Source organism: Mustela putorius, unplaced genomic scaffold, assembly GCF_011764305.1.
Source record: "Mustela putorius furo isolate JIRA1106 unplaced genomic scaffold, ASM1176430v1.1 tig00000738_pilon_pilon_pilon, whole genome shotgun sequence".
In the NCBI taxonomy this organism is placed as follows: domain Eukaryota; kingdom Metazoa; phylum Chordata; class Mammalia; order Carnivora; family Mustelidae; genus Mustela; species Mustela putorius.
Window position 1 is genome coordinate 11,739,382 of NW_025421463.1, and position 20,376 is coordinate 11,759,757.

A 20,376-nucleotide genomic window follows, 5' to 3' on the forward strand; every position below is an offset into this window, starting at 1 on the left:
ACAGAGCGAGCCAACCACACATCATCCCCTCCCCCCTCCCCTGCAGGCAGGCTTCTTGGATGGAAGCCTCAGCGTTTATGCTCCTCCTACCCCCCAAAGAGAAGCAGGACACAGATCTGGCATCCAGAGGCAGAGAAGGCTGACCGCCTCGATCCAACTGATGGTTCAGGATTCCAGAAACAGGATCATGACAACTTGGGATGGAAGGGACCTCACCTGTCATCAAGAAGCCACAGAACTCTAGCATGGGCTCCTCGGATCATCTCACCTACCAGTTTTCAAACTGGGTTCCATATGGCAGTAGGCTTCACTATTCGCAGAAGGGAGAGTGATCGAACCAAAACAACTCTGCCTTTTCTGTTGTGTATATTGAGGTTCCCAAAAAGGCTGCATTCCAAACCAAGTCTGAAACCCACCAACAACCCAGCTCCCTCCTCTTATGCTCCAGGGGAGGGAAGGGAGGCACACAGAACCCTGAACCCTCTTTGCTTGTAACTCCCATGGATCCTGCGTCACATGGTCAGTGTGTACATTTCCAGGACAGCCTCCTAAGGTTGGGGCAACGCTGTTCCCACTCACTGCGGGGCCCTCAGCTCCTAGCAGAGGATCGGCCGGCCACAAGGTAGGTGCTTCATAGATACCTTCGAAATAGAGCCACAAATGAAGGTGCTTGGAGGTTGCTTTCAGTGGCAGAGCCATGGTGACTCAATCCCTGCCACGCCTGTGGCTCAGCATGGCCCATTCAGGCAGGGGCCAAGCTCGGGCATGTGCAAACAGCATCCTTGGTTCCTCTGCACACCAAGCTCCCAGCTGCCTGTGGCGGGGCTGGGGGTAGGGGGGTGCGTTCCTGCCCTCCCCAGGGCCAGCTGCCTCCAGCCTCCACGCCAGCCCCCATCATCCTGTCCCTGAGTAAGGGCATGAGCTTCTCAGGGGCACCAAGTGCATCGTATCCATGGCTGCCTCTCCAGCACTCAGCACTACCCTTCTGCTTCTCTCTACCAAATCCCTGATTTAAAAAAAATAGTAATTTAAAAAAATGGCAGGTCTTTGAAAACGCTGGGAACGTGCAGACTGTTGCAGACACTGAGCTGAGACGTCCATTGTGGGACGTCTCTGGTGAGCCTCCAGGAGTGGTTTTTTCCGTCTGGTGTTCATTTTTCTCGTTCTCTCTAAAATGGGAAGGTTGGCTGCTTAATCAGCCTCCAAGGGCTGCATCAGTGCTCCGTGTAGCTGCAGGAAAAGGAACCGGGGAATCGTGGACACAAGGAAGCACAGCACACCGCAGGCCACCAACTGTGGTTTCGTTCCACACCTCTGAACCCACACACCCGTGGACCAAACTTCCTCTCCAGACTTGTAGACGACACACAGTGCCGTCCACAGGGAGCGAGGAGGGGCTAGAGAGCGATGGCGGTTAGGTTTGGCACTAGATTCTAACTACGTCAACGCAAGCATCGTAGGATGAGTGTGAGCATGGGTGAGACCACGTGTGAGTGAGTGTGTGTCTGTGTGAGGGACCTCCGTCGGGCAATGGACCTCTCAGAATGACCTTTCTGAGGCCAATATCAACTTGGTTTCTTTTTCTTTTTCTTTTTTTTTAAGATTTTATTTGTTTGACAGAGATCACAAGTAGGCAGAGAGAGAGAGAGAGAGAGGAAGGGAAGCAGGCTCCCTGCTGAGCAGAGAGCCCGATGCGGGGCCCCATCCCAGGACCTGGGATCATGACCTGAGCCGAAGGCAGAGGCTTTAACCCACTGAGCCACCCAGACGCCCCTCAACTTGGTTTCTTGATGTCAAAATCATGTGGTCATTTTTTCCAGCTAGGCAACTCAGTTCCTGGGCCTCTTCTTGGGCCTACAGAACTACCCAATGCCTTAAAAGTGAAAATTATCAGCTCCAAAACATGAAAAGAAAACTGCAAAGCCATAATTAATAGCGGTGTAATTAAGTGGCTAAAACCCGTAACACGAAGTCAACATTATGAACAGCTGATACCGACATTCATCACAATTTCATTACATTTGTGCTGGGGCTGGGGAGAGGCTGGTGAGATTTGTCTCGCTTTGTAAGAATTCCTGAGGACACACGAAGACAGCAGAGAAATCAGAGCGCACTGAAAACTGAGAAGTACACACAGCAAAATAATTTCAAAAGCAAAACCGTTACAATTTTTTTTTCCTCAGCGGTAACAGAAATCCGATGGGGTTCATCTGAGTGTGATGTGTGTGCCGCCAAAGACAGGGAGGCTAGAATTAAGGAAGCCGTTAAAACTACCTACGTGAGAGTCTGCAAATTTTAGCTATCAAAACTCAACCCAGACTCAGAAGTCCTGGCAAATGCCTGATTTCTGACAGTCTTGCTGAATAGAGGCCTGTGTGTGCGCGCACACACACACACACACACACACCAGCTGCCTGCCTCCCGGTCCTGCTGCAGTTAAGAAATATCTGCCCTCACTTCTTCCCAATGGAAACAAACTGAAGTTTTCCTTGATAAACGATGTATAATCAATAACCTCCTACTTCTCCTTTCATAGAAAACTCATTTTACTTTAAGGAAAACATGATGAATGATTAAGATCCATAACAGAGACCCGGCACACAGAATACATAAGGATTTCTAGTTATGACAAGTCTTTGCAATGGAAAACTTTGGGCAAACTGAAAACAGAGGTTAGAAACCTGTCTAGGAGCAGATCTCCCCCTGGGCACGCCCCCTCTCTACAAGCACCCGGTACAACACAGGTCAACCTCTTTCATGCAAGAGCAGGACGGATTTTGCAGTTGAGCTGAGGTACACAAAGCTTTGGGAGTCTCTGCGCTTGTGTTTTCTTTCAGAAGGAGATTGCTCAGGCTGGACCGGATTCCTCTAGAAAGTCTACCAGTGCAGGGGCCAGAGGCCCATTCTGTCTGGGCCACTGGGAAATTGGTGACGGGGCTGTCTGGGTTCTGCAGAGCCTGGCAGGTACACTCCTCCTTTCTGAGAGGGCATTCCAAGAACTTCCCAACTTTCAAATAGCAGCATCTGAGCCCAAATCACGAGGAGCCCCCCACCATGGCTGAAGATGCAAAGGTAGAGTCTGGTCGGATGCAAGGTTCCACTGAGGCCTGGCAGACTACAGGGGAAGGACACAGTATCTCCATGCACCCAAAGGTTGGGAGGGCCCAAAGCTGCGGTAACCTTCATATCCTGTTCAGTCTTCAGATGGGATCCCTGTGTACTCTTCCTCCCCGCCCCCCATCCCCCGCCTTGGGATAGCCAGTCCAGGTTCATAAAGCACTTGAGCACCAACAATGCACAAGGAGTGGCCTTGGGAAGCACAGAAAGAGCACTGGACTAGGAGCCCAACAGCTGCCCAGTGTTGCCACTTACCTGGCGACTCTGGGCAAAATATGTCCCCTGTGCCACATTCTGCTTCCTCTCATGCAAAACCAGGCTACTAGTGCCTACCACTCCTCCTAATACCCATGGTTGTTAGGAATATTGATAGAAATAATTGATGGAACTTGGCAAACGGTGCAAACCTAAAGAATGAATAATAACAAGGCACTGTGCGATTCACAATTAGAGTTAGTGCAGCCTGATAAGTAGCAAACGTCTCCTCCTGTCTTCCAGCGGTCCCATGCTTCAATTCCACTCAACTGGCAGGTGAGTTTGTTCCCCAAGGAAGGGAGAAGAAGAGGCAGACCTGAATAAGTCAATAGGGGCATTTAGTTAAACCGGCTCAGATTAAGTATTTGAATCAATACATGTCACACGGTTCTGGAAAAAAAGTGGTCCTGGTCTTTCTAATCACAAAAGTGGACTGGATATTGGTAGTGGTGTGTGCTTTCCTCCTATGCCAGTGCCTGGCACTTAGTAGACGCTGAACCCTGCTTCCCCAATGAAGGACCAGGAGAGATGGAGAGAGACCAACACATCCACAAACACTGAGTCAACAAGACGGAGGACTAGATATGTGCTTGCTTTATCTTTACAATTCCACACTGCCCATCTGATGAAACTGATCACTCATCTGATAGCTGATATTTTTTTTAATCCCCGGGGGACTGACCAGCTGCATCCTTATGGTCTCGACACAGTCCTAGGCTACCAGAACATTTAAGAAATTTTCAACAAGTCACATTGCAGCCTTGTTGCAGACTGCCGGCAAGGTTCACCCGCTGAAGGCAGGCCAGGTGGCCAGCAGGGTGGGGAGACAGCCAGCTCCTGCACCCTGCCAGCGTAGCCGTCCATGAGCCTCGTTAGCTTCTCTGGGTCAGGTCCCCAGGCTGTGCAGGACCTGGGTGGGGGGTGGGGGAGTGGTAAGCACAACTGAGGAAAGGGAACAAAGCCTTGTTTTTTTTCTTCCTGGGGCAGCCTGGCAATGTGAATGCCAACCTGGGGATTCAGGGAGCACAGGTCCAGCCCCAGCCGAGAGGTGAGGACCTCCCACTTGGAAAGCTCAGGACTCTTCCTCACCCGCTCATATGCCAGCAGCTGTGCAGCCCCACACAACTCTGGTAAGCCTCCCCGGCTCTCTGGTCTCTGGTGCACAAAATCCACCCGACACCCAACCTGAAGGCAGCAGGGCCCCCCAGGAGCATCGTGTGGGCTTCCTCCAGCTCTAAGATCCATGCAGCTTTTCCTCCAGCTCTAAGATCCTACGCAGACACAGACTTCAATTCTGAATTAGAGCGAGATGCCATCTCACAGGAAGAAAGTGGGTATGAGGGAATTAAGGAACAATCATTCTTTTTTTCCGCACTGCAAAGAGGGGCAAGTTTTGAAAAGGAGAGGTTTTCAGGGCTGGGAATTTGGAAACAGAGTGGGAGACTCCCAGCCAGTTAGCCAGTGGTTAGCTCCAGGCTCGGGGTTTGCCTGCTAGTGACGCTCCATTGATTTGTGGTTCATTTCACAGATGACCAGTGTTCACTCAGAGCCCACGATGTGTGGACGCTGTTCTATGTCTCGGGCTGACAGCGGGGAATGAAACAGACAAATACCCTGCTCGCACGGGGCTTATGGTCTATGGCCTCATTCACTCACCGAAGTGCTAACTACATGCCACCTGGAGACCCAAAGATGAAGAAGAAACAGTCTGGACCATAAAGATGAACAGGGAACGTGATGAGTGCTACAGCAGAGGTTTCAGGGGCTGCGGGATGAGAATCCCAGCGACACCAGCTGTCATGTGTGAGCGTTCACCACCCCCACGCTAAAGGCCTATCACATCATGGTATTTCATCTTAGCCCCAAAACATTCCTATGCACTGGGGGGAAACTGAGGCAGAGAGAGACACAAACCCATCCAGGATGGCCCAGCCAGTAAGGGATGACGCTGGGACGTGGACCCAGGCTGCCTGACCTCAGATGCTTGGTTAGACAACACGATACACCACACTGACTGCTCCCTAAAACAACAGCCGGGTGAGACATTTTAGTGGGTAAGTAACGTAAGCCACAACATCCCAGCGTCCCCAGCTTCCACACTGGGGTTTAGGCATCCAGGGCTGATCCTTTCCGTGGATGTAAAATTGAGTTAGTCACAAAACTTCTTAGGAAAAAATATACGTATTTCTTTAACACAGAGGCAAGCCAGTTTTGAACCTCAGACCTTCAAGAGCCAAGGTTGACATGCCAACCCTGACAAATGAAAGCAAGCACTTTGGCCTAGAAGGTTGGGATGCATCTGGGGGGACGGGGTTATTTTTGGCTCAGAGAGAGCTTTGACGAATTCCAACTTTGCTCTCTTGTATCAAAAATGGCACCTGGGAGATGAGGATATGGCAGTGAAGAGGGAATAAAAAGAAGCGCTTTGCATCAGGAAAAGAGCGGAATTGCAAATAATCAGAAGGAGATGCTCGGAAGCATCTAATTGGACCCTGCATCCTACCAGTCCCATTTATTTCCAATACTGGTTCTCCTCCTTCCCTTTCTTCCAACCCTTTTGGGTCCTAGAGCTCTATAAGGTTCCAAGCACAGCACCTACCTTCCTCTCCCCTCCCCGTCCCACCGGGCTTGGTGATTCTCTGAGCCTCAGGAGGACACTCCCCTGCTGCTGGTCCAGACAACCAAAGACAAGAAGGCCCAGCCATACTGTGGGATCCCCGCTGCCCGAGCAGCTGAGGCTCCTAGGATGCCAGAGCTGAAAGGACTTGCTAATCATCTGGGCCAGTGCTTTTCAGACTCTACTTGGCCACAGAATCCTTTTCTCAAATGCATCTTCTGCAAATGTCCGATATGCACAGCGCAGATGGAAGGGGAGGATCTCTGGTAGATGTGTGTGCAGGGTGGGGACAGGAAGACTCCCCACCCCACGCTTTATGGAACCTTAAGATCATGACAATCTGAAGCTACTGATCGGGCCTAAGGCCCTTAGTTTATAGATGACATCCTGAGACCATTTTGCCTCCATCCCGTTGAGAAAACAGCCTGCAGGGAGAAATACCCCCGCAGCTGGGGCACGATGGTGGTAACTGCTTCGCAGGCCACATGACACAGTGGAACCCTTCCTCATCCCAGATGCTCTCTCCCGCTGACTGTGAGAACATTTCTATTCTCTCATTTTCCTGGCTGTTCTTTTTCTTCTATCTAGCCCAAGCAAGGGCCCAGTCCTTGTTCTTCCTCTCTCTTCTACACTCACTCCCCAGGTGACTTTGTCCTATCTCATGGCTCTAAAAACCATCCGTATGCTCCCGACTCCCAAATTTATATCTCCAAACCAAAGTCTCTCCCGAACACAGCCATGATTATTCAACCACCTAGCTGACATCACCACCCACAGGTCTCAAAGGCTCCTCAGACAGTGCAGGAAGGAGAATCAGAAATCTTAACCCCCACCCCTCACCCCTAGGGCCCTTGAATGTCCGGTGTCCTGAGGCTGGCCTCAGCCACCCCTGGAGGCCCCCAGGAGGGGCAGCTGGGCCTCCCCACACTTCATCCCACCGCCTGAGGAGGCTTTGTCAGAGGACACCATGAACCTCTCCTCAGAAGCTCCTGCCATGGGCGCCCTTTTGCATTCAGGGGATAATCTGTGAATCAGCTAAACCCACCCCAGGCCTCAAAGCCTCAGGAGAGCCAGCCCCATGTCCGGCGCGGCCCACAGCGGCAAGTCCAGGCCCTAGGCCCTCAAAGTCAGCAAAGATAAGGCTTCAAGGGGTGGGGGCAGGAAGGCCTAGGAAAGGACAAGCTGCATCCGCTCCCCAGGACCCCAAATTCTCTGAGGCAAAGAGAGAGGGAAGGCGATCTGGGGGAATCTGTGCCAGCCCGCTCTCGTGTACGTCCTGACTTATGGGTGGCGCCGTGCGCTGGGATCAGGACGAAATGAGGACACCTGCCACCCAAGGTCCCCAGGGAAATGCAAGCAGCCTCTGATTTGCTTTCTGATGTCAACGCCCTGGGGAACTGCTAACATGATTCCACACTGAACACACCTGATCTTCGCAATAATTGCCTTCACTGGCACAGCCACGAGCTAACGGGGACCTCCCTGATCTGTACAGTGAAGACCAGAGATGCTACGGCCTGGTCACAAAGTCATCTCCGGAACTGCTGTAGACAACGCAGCCTCTCGGCCCTCGCTGCCCCCCAAGGAGTGATCTGGTTTGGAGGAGACAATGCATCACAGAGGACAGGAAATGGGCTAAGAATCCAGAAACCTAGGTTCCTGCTCTGCCGTGTGACCTTGTGACATGGGGCAAGGAGGGTCTCACTCTGAGCCTCAGTTTCCCCATCTATAAAGATGTGAGAGTTGAACCAAGGGTTCCCCAGGGATGGGGCACAGCTAGGAGGAAGGGAGAACTGAGCTCCCTTAGACTTGCGCTCTAATCCCCACCCTGCCATTTATGGGTCAGTGACTCTGGGCAAGTTACGAAATGTCATAGCCTTAGACTCCTCTTGTGTAAGCTGGGCGTGGTAACAATGCCTAACTGGCCTTCCGACACTCGTCCTTCCCTTCCTTCCTGTCTGTCCCAGTACTGCATGGGTACGGCATGAGCTTCTTAGAATACAAATCTGATCATAGCATCTCCCTCCTTAAAAACTTTCAAAGGCTTTCCAGCATCCTTGGGAAAAGACAGACTCTTTAATCTGGCAGGTGGCCGGGTCCAACCTCTACCCAGCTCCCCTCACTTTGTTCTCCCAGTCAGGCCACATTGGACGCTCTCTTTCTCACCAGGCTCCCTTCTGCCACCGGCCCTTTGCACATTCTGTTTGCATTCATGGAGGACTCTTCTACCTTTTTAACCAAACGGGCCACTCTTCCACTTCACTCAAGCCTCACCTGGTCGAAGCTTTCTTTTACTCCTGACTGCATCAAGAGCCTCAGAAAAGGCTCTTCCAGTCCCGTGTATCTCCCCTTTGTAGCAACCATCACAGCTGTTATTTGATAAAAAAAAAGTAAACTCCATGAGGACAGGGACCACGCTGCTTAACTAACACAGTACCTACAGTAAAAGTCATAATGAATATAACAAAATTCATTTATTAAGCAACATTTATCAAGCAATTTCTACTGTAAGACACTTTCCTAAGAATTATACTGTGTTATTACTCTCACTTAACAAAAGGGAAGACTGAGTCACAGAGAGGTTAGGTAACTTGCCCAATATCACACAGCTAGTAAGAGGTCAAACCCTGAAGTCTGGTTCCTGGGAGACTATTTGGAGCCTTTCACTCCGCATGAAGCAGGGTTCAGATGTTTAAGCAAGGAAACTGGCACTTCTTAAACATTTGATAATAATAATTATAACTGCCAACAGACACTAAGTATTTATGATATGTCCAATATTACATACTCTAGGGAGTTTTACATGAATCAACTCATTCTCTTAAGGACCCCATGAGGAAGTACTACCATTGCCCTCATTTAACAGATGAGGAAACTGAGTCTCAGAAGGTTTCCCAAGGTCATCAGAGTTTACCCCTTGGTCCCTCAAGTCTAAAGTCTGGGAAGACACCAGCTCTGGGATTCTCAAGGAGGACCAGGACAAATTCTCCACCACGCCGCAGATTTCTACATTCAGTCCTAGTCAGAAGGCATGCAAACCTCCTGGCCCTGAGCCTGCCCAGCTAGGCAGAGTATGGACAGAGTTATCCCCTGGAGACTCCAAAGCCAGCCACTGCCCCGGGGCCTCCGCTGAGGAGGCTACACAGCAACCTCACTGGGCAGGCAGGATGGGGAAAGCCAGCAGGGGCTAAGAAAAGAGCTGTGACCACATACTGCATAAATGACAATCCTCGACCAGGATCACCACACCGGGCCAAGCTGAGCCCCTCACTCCACACACCCCTTGGGCCGCGCACTGGAGTATTTCTGGGATCCCCTCAGAGGCTCATCTGAGCCGGAGTTCACCACGATGCTGTGGCCCTTCAGAGCACAGGTTCTGAAGCCCAAACCCCAATTCTACCCCTTCGGATCTATTGCAACTCAATCAGTCACTAAACCTGTCTGAGCTTTGGTTTCCTCTCCTGTAAAATGGGAATAAGAAACACCCACTTCACAGGAACGGTGTGAAAACTGAATGAAATATTATACATTATATATTTACGAGTCTAGTCTGTCGCCTAGGATAAGTCAGAGTCCAGTGCCTGGCCCAGCGAGGGTCAGTCCCTCAGCAGGAAAAATACCGGGGAGAGCACAGGTGAAAAGACAGGTGATAATACAATTTGCCCAGGACATCCACTCTCTGGGATTTCTATTTTATCCAGGCCTGAGAGTTTCATACCAATTCACTATGAATCCATACAACACCTGACTTTAAGAACAGGATGGCAGTAACAATGATGATACACCTAAGGGATGATAGCTATGCAGTATGTACTTAACATGAGACATTGGGAAAAATACTTTGTAGACACTATTTTAGGTCTTTCATATCATTTTAACTTCACAAAATATCCTACAAGGTGGTCCAGAGCCAGGCTGCCTGGGTTCACATCAGACCCAACCATTTGTTAGCTTTACCTTAGCCAAATTCTTTCAACTTTCTGTTCCTTCACTTTCTAATCTAGAATTACAGCTGGGAGTGGCTGCCCTGCCAGAGTCCGGCATTCCCAGTCCCTTTGTTTCTAGTCGAGGCCAGGTGACTTGAATTCTGGTCACGGGACAGTGGAAAGAGATGATATACACACATCCAGACTGTCCTCTAAAACCTGCCTACACAGTCTCCCACACCTCTGTTGTCCCTGAGCAGGAAAGTTCCCCAGAGTCAGTGTTCCAGAGGACAGAGCCTCCATCAACCACCACAGGACAAAGAGCCTGCTTGCCCTGCCACCACTCAGAAGGTCACTTTTACTGTGGTTAGCCACTAAGATCTTTGGGTTGATCTGATGCGACATCTAGCCTCACCCTGCTGAAGAAATTGGTACCAGAAGTGGGCTGCTTACATATGTGGCCCTTGCTTAGAAGTCAGAGAGCAGAGCCCAGGAAAAAGTGGTAAAATGTTTGCTTAAACTGTCACCGAGGATAACTCAGAGGCCCAAACTGGGCCAACTGAGCCTGGAGCCCCCAGAGAAAGAGGTCTGAAAATAAATAAATAAATAAATAAGTAAAGCAAATAGCAGGATCTGGTTGCTCCTGGTGGGAGTTTAGCAAGGTACTGGAAAGAAAAGAGGAGCCATGGCACAAATTTGCAAGTGAAATCGGAAAAGAATCATGGAGAACTGAAAAGGACAACTATTTCTAGACCCCAAATGTTAAGAGGCAAGAAGACTTTTAAGTGAAAGAAAGGATCAGATTCAGGGTAGAAGCTTCCCGCCTAAGTCTGATGGCCCCAAGGTAGCTGTCAGGACACGGAGAGATAAGGAAGGGTACCCACTTAAGAAAGGGAAGAAATCATCCAGGCTCGATAATTAGCCCTAGGAAAGGACTATGGGCGTGGCTATTGATGCACTAGATGTCGTCAATGAAAACCCTACTATGTAGTTAAGGGAGCTCCACTGGCAAGATCTATGAGCCTCCATTTTGGGTCTTCCACGGTTACACCATCAGCACTATCCTTGGGTCCCTCACAGTTCAAGGGCAGGAAGTAGGTTACAAAAAATGGAGAGTCTTGGGTGGGTCATATTCCTCAAGAGCCACTTGGGGAGTGACCAAGAAGGAAAATGGACAAAGACGATCTTCCCACAAGGCAGAGCCAGGAGGTTGGAGAACAACAAACCAGGAAATTGTTCAAGCAAGGAGCGTCACCCGTGTGCAGAACACAACCACACAGTGCCTGCCTGCCAAGGTTTCCTAAGAACTAAGGGCAGTCCCTTGTGTGTGCCTTCCACAACTGTGTGCTTCCCTTATGGGAGTTTTCCTGTGGCTGTCCTGCCCTGCTCCGAGATGTCGTATGGACGCAGAATGGCAGATAACATGTCTGTATTGGCTCAGGGCTCCCTTCCCCAAGAAGCCATACACACAATCCAATGGATAGGACTGAGCTTCACCCCAAGATCCTGAACTTTCCCTGGAAGCAGTGATTGCAGAGAATGTTAGTCTCTTCCCTTGGGAAAGGGGGAACACGCGTTGCATGGCAGAAGGACACACATAGATATTTGGCGGCTAGGGAGCTAGTGACACACCTGGCCAAGGATATGCGGGCACAAGGGATGGAGATCCCTTCCAGGCTTTCGTAAGATCCACTACCTTCTCCTTCTTCCTCTGCGTATTGGCTGGATGACTGTCCTGAAGGCCACATACTGATAATAAAGAAAGCCAAATCCTTCAGTCTTAATCCTTCAGGGCCTAAATGACCCTCTTGCTGCCCCGCACCTCGCTCCTCCCCCAGACTTGACAGAGTAAGAAACAACCTTCTATTATGTTCAAATCCTAAGATTTGGGGCTTGGTTTCTATAACAGCTAATGTAATTGTAATGATTATAATATAAAGAAACAATGCCCGGCATATAATAAGCACGACACAAGTGTAGCTATTATTATAATACCCATTTTACAGATAGGAAAACTGCCAAGTTGTGAGTGTGTCGAACTTCAAAGTCAATGGTTTTTTCTATATATACTTTTCAGTTGATGACAATGAGACGTATTTTACAGGTGAGTTTGGTTCAAGGCCACAAATAATAATAGATCCACAATTAGAGGCCTTCCCCCTATTTGAAAGCCATCAGCATGCCACACCCAACCCCAGGTCCCTAGATTGATCCCTCATTGTCTTATTTTGCTGTTATTTTTATTTTCTGTTCCTTGAAACGCCCTACTTGCGGATGCCCCAGCACTGAACTGGCAAGTCTGCAGAGAAAACCAAATAACCCTCCACTGACCCAAATTCTGAGTTTTAATTTACATGCAGCCAGTTAATTAAAAACGTGCTCTGTGAGCACAGACATGGCCATGGCTGACTCCTGAGATAGTTTTCCTAGTCTTCGTCAGAAGCTAGGTTTCTTCTGTGACATTTTTGTTCAGCACAGCAACACTGCACCATGGAACAGCATGGCCAGCTGGAGGGAATCGGAAAACCGCCGAGTAAGCATTTAGCGCAGATCGGAATCTAAAGGGGCAACAGTGAAGCAAAAGACCTGAAAACGGTCCTACTCATCAAGCCAGTGCTGCCAGGGGCCAGGGCTCATGTTAATTAATGTTTATAAAGTGATTTGGGATCCCTGAATGAAAGAGACTATTCAAAATCACCAGCCTGGATAATCAGTGTTTTAGGGAAGCCATTATAATTGAGTACCTACTATGTGACAGGTGTTTTCACATACTTGATCTGATTTAATCCTTTAATCACTGTATGGGGTAGATTTGGATTTTCTTCCTTCTTTATGCCTTTTTGTTTTGTTTTGGCAATCCTCACTGCACAGATGAGAAAACCAAATTCAGCAGAATTAAGTCATTTGCTGGAAAGCAGCAGAGCTGAAACATGAGGCGGAATCTTTCCCAGTATAAGGTCTTTATCCCTTTCATCATACCACATTGCCTCTTCCAGTCTTCCCTTCACATTTAAAACTAAATTTCATTCAAGGATGCCTATGGCTTTGTTTTTAATGTCTTCTTTACTGCTGTAACATTTTAAAATACAGCAAAATGCACACATCCTAAGTTTACAATGCAATCATTGCATTTTGACAAATGCACGTACCCCCTGAACCCTATCACCCTGGAAAGTTCCCTAGTGCCCGTTCACTAAGCATGTCTTTAATAAAAAATACGGCAAATAAAATGAGCTACTTTCCTTTGAACCAAACCATCTTTTTGTAACCTTGGCAGTGGGGGCTGAGCCCATGGAGCCAATCCCTGAGATGAGCCCCCTCGAATTATTTGACTTTGGGAATATCAGGAAAGGGGAATCAATCCAAGTAAAATTCTGTACCCTGCTGGCTCCATGCCTACTGAACTCATGGAGATGAGCTAATCTGGATGAGATAGAGCTGTGAGATAACATTAGGCCTGGATTACCACGACTACTGCCACCATTTTGGCCCCTACCATGTGTCAGGCAGCAGACTATAACATCCTTACACACATAATCTCACTTAATCCTAATTATTATCTCTATTTTATAGCTGAAGAAACTGGGCTCAGAGAGGTTAGGTAACAAGCCTAGGAACACAGAGCTGTAACATGACAGCCTTGAAATTCGGATCCAGGAAGCCTGACTTCAGAGGCCTTTAGAGAGGTCGATGACAGATGCTGGTGGGTGAATTTTATTTTTTTTTATTTATTTTATTTTTTTTTTTTAAAGATTTTATTTATTTATTTGACAGAGAGAGAGATCACAAGTCGGTGGAGAGTCAGGCAGAGAGAGAAAGAGAGAAGCAGGCTCCCGCTGAGCAAAGAGCCCGATGCGGGGCTCGATCCCAGGACACTGAGATCATGACCTGAGCCGAAGGCAGCGGCTTAATCCACTGAGCCACCCAGGCGCCCCGGGTGAATTTTAAATCCCAAGGGCTTAAGGCACCACTTTTATTCATTCAACAAATAGTACCCGGCATCTGCTAGGTATTAGGTGCTATGCTGAGTGATATGAAAGGAGAGACAAAGATGAATCCAACATAAGCTTGCACTGGAGGGGCCACAGTGTGATGGGGAGTGACTTAAAGCAAGGTCAGGGTCAGGATTCCCAAGGGAGGGGGAAAGGTCTGCCTATGGCACAGGCATGGGGATTGCGGAAGGGGCTGCATCGAGGGTGGTCTCACGGAGGTGTTGGAAAGATCATTCTTGACCAAGTCTCCAGGGATGAGAACTGGCCAGCTCTTAAGTGTTTGAGGTAAAATGACTCACACACACAAAATGGCTTGCAGAAGCACTTCTGCCTGCCCCTTATTTAGCTTTTGCAAAAATCAATCAAGCCAAATTTTAAAACCCCATAGAAACCCAACGTCCAGAAACCTAACGTCCACTGGAGTCTCTTAGCTCCTACCCCAGCTCCTCAAAACAGTTCAAAATCAACATAAGAAAAAAGCCCTCTGAAGCGTAAAACAGTCCCCACAAAGTACATGTCCTAAACCCAGTCCTATCATTTTTGAGAGCCGCCAAGCCCCTGCTTACAGCTAGGTATCTTCCGTTTTCTGAACTGAGTCCCGTGTGATTAGTTTCATAATTCCCTGGGCGTGGCCGTTTAGCCCCAGCAAATTTAGAAGTGTGGACAGGTGTAGAGATGGCAGGAAGAGGGGGCAACCAAAGTAGAAGGATTTGAAAAGATGATTCAAGAAACTCAAAAATCAATAGCTTCTTTGGGAACATCATTGTATAATATTACACAACAGCTTGAGCAACTGAACAGGCATCTAGTAAGCTCCAGCTGTATACTAGGCTCTCTCTTAGACTTAGGTAGAGGTTATAAAAATGTAAAATCTGGTACAGCCCAGTGCAGTTTGAAAGGAACAGAAAGTATATGAATTGGGACAGAGAGTCAGGCTGTAAAGGGTCTCTGTTCAACTGGGTAGATAATGAAGGGCAAGTCGGTGGCCTAAAGACAGGGAATTCATAAGAGCAAAACACTTAAGTTCCCTGTGCCTCAGTGCCTCCTCTAAACAATGGGGATAACAGGAGCAGCTTTCCAAGGGAATGCTGAAGATCAAATGGGTCAACATACAGAGTAATGTTGGAGGCACGGTTACTACTTCTGGACCCCAGTACTTGCTTGGTCCTTAAGTTTATTAACCGCTCAATAAATATCGATGAATAGACAAATTCACAAATGCATAAGTGAGACTGCTGAGTTAAGGGGGAAAAAAAAATCGATCACATAAGACACGGGCTCCTTAATAAGGCTTGCAGATCAGAAAGACTGCCATGAAAAATAGTTTAAAAGGTTTGATGTTTAATGTACGTTTCAGATACCTAAGAAATTAATTGCTCATTCCTTACTCTTCAGCATAAATGACCTGCCATTTTACACAAACTCAAGGAAAGCAGAGAGAGAGAGAGATTCACAATGAAATGACAGCATATCTCATAGTAAGGGATGGGCTGAAGGGCCCTGAAACCCAGGAGTTAAAGCTCTGTGGTGTGGGAATCTTTCCGAGGGCAGCAAACCCCAACCGCCACACACTCACCCTGCCCAAAACCAACTCTGTGGTCTTCTCCTTCCTTAAATTATACTTACTCCGAAAAGGATAAACACAAAAACTGTCTTTAAAATATGTTGAGGATCATAAAAGTAAAACCGATTTGAAAAAACCTAGAGGCTACTAATACAGACAGAGCTACAAGAGGCCCTTGATTTACAGAGGAGGAGACTGAGGCCCAAGGAGAGTCAACCAAAGTCACAAGTTCAAGAACATGGCAAAGACAGGTGGAGCAGGATTCCCAGATTCCCACAATGGTGCCTCCTAAGGGAAATGCTCCTTCCTTGAAGAAAACACTGTGAGAGCTTAGGAAAAGCAGGGTCCAGTCCCAGCAGGGGAAAAAGGTTTGGCGGCCAGTAAGAAGTAAAAGGACGATTGTAATGGGAAAGGTAAGAACAGGGGAGGTTGGGCACACCTGGTGGAAATAAAACTAAGCCCTTCTATGCTTTTTGTGGGGGTAGGGCAGCAGACAAGAGCAATCCAGTCCAAAGCTCTTGGGTTTTTCAGGTGAATCCTCCCCCTTTTGAAGAAGCTCATACAAAGACCAATGCCTTCTCCTGCATGTTTCCACCGCGGTCAGGATTTCACGTGTGCTCGGGGTGGGGGGAATGGGGAGGCTCTGCGTCCACGACTGCCTGCAGAAGGGGAAGGTGTCTGGCAAAGAGATTCTCAGGAGTCTCCAGATCAACGCGGAAGTCGCGATCCCTCCCCTCCCCCCAACCACGCCCACTTTTCCTTCCTTCTCCTCCTCCAACGATGATCAAAACCAGGTGAAAGCACCGAGAGCAGGAGGGTCAGCTTCCCGAGAGCTCTTGCTGGGGCGCCGCGCGCCTGCTCTTTCCTGCGCACACTCACAGGCACACTTAACATACACACGCACAGGCTCACACACTCTCACAAACAAGCACACACTCACATGCACACACACACTCGGCACCCCCAGAGGCCCGGCCGCGCCCGCTGGATCTCTCTTTCAGCCCCCGGGAAACAGGCAGGCAGCAACATGAATGAAATCTACCCAGAAAGACTGCATTTCAACTCCAACCACGCAATCTCCGGCCAAACCGCCGACTATGTAGCAAAGTTTTATTTCGCTTTAGAGTCTCCAGTTACTCTTCTACCATTTCCTGTGGAAAACTGAAGCTTTGAAGTGTCTAGCTCGGGCTTTCGCAGACAGGCAGGACGGCCAGCTCAAGCTCTCCAAAACAAGAGCCCCCGACCCCACCCCCTCCGCCTCCAGAACTGCAGGTTCAAACCCACCCAGCTCCAGCTTCCGATAGAGGGGATGTGGGAGGGGACAACAGAACCTGCTGGAAACGACACCCTAAACTGACAACCCCCTGCAGAACCCCGCCCCACTCCCATCTTGCCCGGGTCCCTTGCGGCGCTCCTTAAGCAAAGTGGTGACAGCTGCAGCTCCCTGCCACCTCGAACCCAGAGAGGCGTGAGCTGGGAAGTCGGAAATGGGGGGAGGGGGTGTGCATCGCGCTGCACCCACCAGCTGTGCGCTCCGGCCTTCAAAAACTGCCCCGGGAACACTCAGGACCTATAAGTCTTCAGCTCCACACTCCCACCACACACCCCTCTCCCCGACTGTTTCTAGGCCATGCGAGCTCTAAAACGTTCTGCCTTGACGGCCGCGGGGCCTCTGGTACACCCGCACCAGCTTAGCGTCCTGGAAGGCGCGGGGAAGTACGTGAGCGGGTCGGTGGAAGGAGGAATGTTCCTCCTCCGGAATTCCAGGGAGCAACACTCGTGCGTCCGAGAATTTGGCATCTTCAAGGTCAAAAAACAAAACAAAACATGGGGCTTTGGCAGAAATATGTACTACGGCCAAATGACAAAACCTGTGTCCGCAAACGGTGATGGGTTCTTCCCACAGACTGAGGGCGGCAGTAGCCGCCCCGCCCGGCACTAGGGACGGAACAGTGCGCTCCCGGACTTGGGAACCTTAGGAGCCGCGTAAAGTACGCGGATTCCGAGCGCGCGAGTGAGCAGGCGAGTTTCGCACCGCCTTCCGCTCCGCGGCCCTCTCAGAGGATTGGGACAGCTGTGGGTGGCCGGAACGACGCGAGAGTGAGGGCGCGAGGCAAACTTGCAACCAGAGTTGGCCAAGTGGGGTGGGAGGAGACGGCACAGCGCGGCCACTTACCGCTGGCATTCTTCCCGCAGATGAGGTGCTGGTAGGGCTGCAGGAGCCCCCAGATCTCGGAGTCGTTGTTGACCGTGTGCTCCAGAGTCTCCACGGTGAACCTGGGCGCCTCGTGGAGTGCGTGGTGGTGGTGATGGTGGTGGTTGGCGGCGGCGGCGGCGGCCACGGCGGCTGCGGCTGCCGGTGGGGCTGCGGCGGCGGCGGCGGCGGCGACAGCGGCGACCGGCGGGGCGCAACAGCTGCTGCCCCCGCTGGCGCTGCTGGCTGCGCTGCAGGCGCCGCCGCTCGCCGCTCCCCCTCCGGGTGCCTCCCGCTCCTTATCTGCCGCGGGGGCCGTGACGGGGCCAGAGCCCGGGCCTGGGCCCGAGCTGGAGCCCGAGCCAGGGCCACTGCAGCTCCGGGGCAGCCCGGAGGCCACGACCCGCGAGTAGATGTCCCGGAAGAGGCTCTCCATGCAGGCGGTCAGGTAGATGGCGGCGTGTTCGTGGATGCGCAGCGCCACGCGGCTGTCCACCATCCAGCGGTACACGCGGCCCACAGAGAAGGTGAGGCCGCAGCGCGCAGACTTGCCGCGGCCCAGGCGGTCGCCGCCGGCACTGCTCATGTTGTAGAGGGACAGCGCGGCCAGCGCGGCCGCTGTGCAGTGCGCCGCCAGGCCCCAGGACAGCACTATCTCCATGGCGCTCTGGATCTCGTACTTGGTGCACTTAGCGAAGCGCAGGCTCAGGCGCTGCGCCTCCTTGGCGATGCGAACCAGCGCCCGGCTCACCAGCATCGACAGCTTGGCCAGCGCGTCTTTGGGCAGGCCGCCGGGGGCCACCAGGCCTGCCCGGGGATCCCGCGAGCGCAGCAGCAGCGCCTCCAGCTCCTGGAGGGTCCAGGGGACCTCGTCGAGGTCCGGCAGCAGCCGCGAACAGTGCTGGCCGGCGCAGTCCAGCCCCTCGGAGTCTTCCACCAGGGCAGTGTTGACGGTGTCAAAGCTGTTGTGCCGGCTGTGCATGGAGTCAGCTAGAGGCGGCCAGCAGCTCCCGCCATACGGGGACGCCGGGTGCGAGTCGGAACAGCACAGGGACAAGTTGGAGGAGCGCACCGAGTCCGCCGCGCCACCATAACCCGAGTCCAGCGTCAGATCCTCCAGCGTCCGCACCACAGGCTTCTTACCTCTCCTGGCCATCGCTGCGCCACTTCATGCTGCGGCCGCCGGGGAGCCGAGGGGAAGGAGCAGCGAGAGCAGCGGGCGCCGGCGCGCGGGGAGAGCCCAGTCCGCGCTGCCTCGGTTCACTTTTCACCAGCTGCTACTACCAAGTGTTTCTACTTTCGGCTGCCTACCCGAGCCGCCGCCGCTGGTAGACTCCGGGCGGACCCTGAAGTCATCTTCCAGAGCCTGGGCCGGAGCTGGGGCGCACTGGGGAGCGAGAGAGGCCAGGAGGGAAGCTCACGCCGGGACTCGCCCCTTTCTTCCCAAATAAAATAAAAAGTGTCCGACCCGCTCCTCCCTGGGCCCCTCTGGGCGCAGAAGCCGCCGGCCGCCGGCCTTAGTGTTCGTAGGGCGGAAATGGACGCAGATGCTGCCGCCGCAGCCGCTCTGCCGGCTCCCGGCTCCCGGCCCGGGGTTCGCTGGGCGCCCACCCGGCACTGAAGCGCAGCAGCTACCGCGGCGGCTGCAAACCCGGCCCAACCCCGCAAACCCCCAGCAGCCAGCGGGGCGGGCGTATGTAAAGCAGGGCCGGCGGAGAGCCAATGGAATCAGAGGATGCTAATTACCTCGCCCTTTTTTTTTTAAAATATATTCCTCAGCTCCACGTAGCCCCGCCCCTCACACACGCCCCCGGCGGTGACCAGGGCCGCAGGAAGTAAGGGGCAGCGGCCTGGGGATTGGGGGTCCGGGAGCAACGTAGAGACGCGAATGTTATCTCCCTGTTGCTATCCCTGCCCGTCAGGCTCGTGGCTTTGGTACCAGAATGGAAGGGTGGTAGGTTGAGCAGGTGACTCCCCCCACCCCCCTGCCCCAAGGTGTGCTACCCGCCAGTGGTTCACAGTGTCAGCCTGGGGTCGCTTCCTGCCGCGTAGTTTTGGATTTCACTTTCCTTTTTTTCTTTAACACGCAAAGCGTGTTTTTTCTGCCTTACCCCTTCCCCCACCTTCGGGTCCCCAAACCAGTCAAGGCGGTCCTCTTTCCCCTCTAGTTTTCTACAGCGTGGAAGCAAGGTTAGGAACCAGGCCACCGAGCCAGAGGCCAGGGCACTGGACACCACTGGAAGGCTGAAATGTCAGGACATCTTAGCCACCTGCCACTTGGGCACATTAACTCGGTTCTTTTCCATAGCCAGGAGGACGACCCTGCACCCATCCTTCAAAGGCCTGGGAGGTGCCCCAGGAGGGAAAGCTCCTGTCCCACTTTACCAGCTTGGTGCCCCTAGTTCCAGACAGCTCGGCCTTAAAAGGGTAAATTTGGGGCACCTGGGTGACTAAGTTGGTTAGACAACTGAGTCTGGAGTCTCAGGATCAAGTCCCACATCAGGCTCCCTGCTCGGCAGGGAGTCTGCTTCTCCAGCTGACCTCTCTCCTCTCATGCTCTCTCTCATTCTCTCTGTCACAAATAAATAAATAAATAAAATCTTTAAAAAAAAAAAAAAGGAAAATTTGCAGGGAGGAGTTTTTTCTTTGGCGAAAGAAAGCTGTAACATTTGCGTGAAAGAACCATACCTTTTCACGAGGGGGTTCCAGCT

General features: G+C 51.4%; 1 protein-coding gene across 2 annotated transcripts in view; it reads right to left on the reverse strand.

The window, feature by feature from the left end:
- BTBD11 (BTB domain containing 11) overlaps positions 1-19,341 on the reverse strand; it is a 290,113-nt gene extending 270,772 nt beyond the window's left edge. For both annotated transcript variants that reach the window (XM_045083972.1, XM_013051557.2), the window contains exon 1: positions 17,648-19,341. In XM_045083972.1, coding sequence (XP_044939907.1) covers positions 17,648-18,821 — 1,174 coding nt within the window. In that variant the 5' untranslated portion in view covers positions 18,822-19,341. The remainder of the gene's footprint in view (positions 1-17,647) is intronic.
- Positions 19,342-20,376: the final 1,035 nt, after the last annotated feature.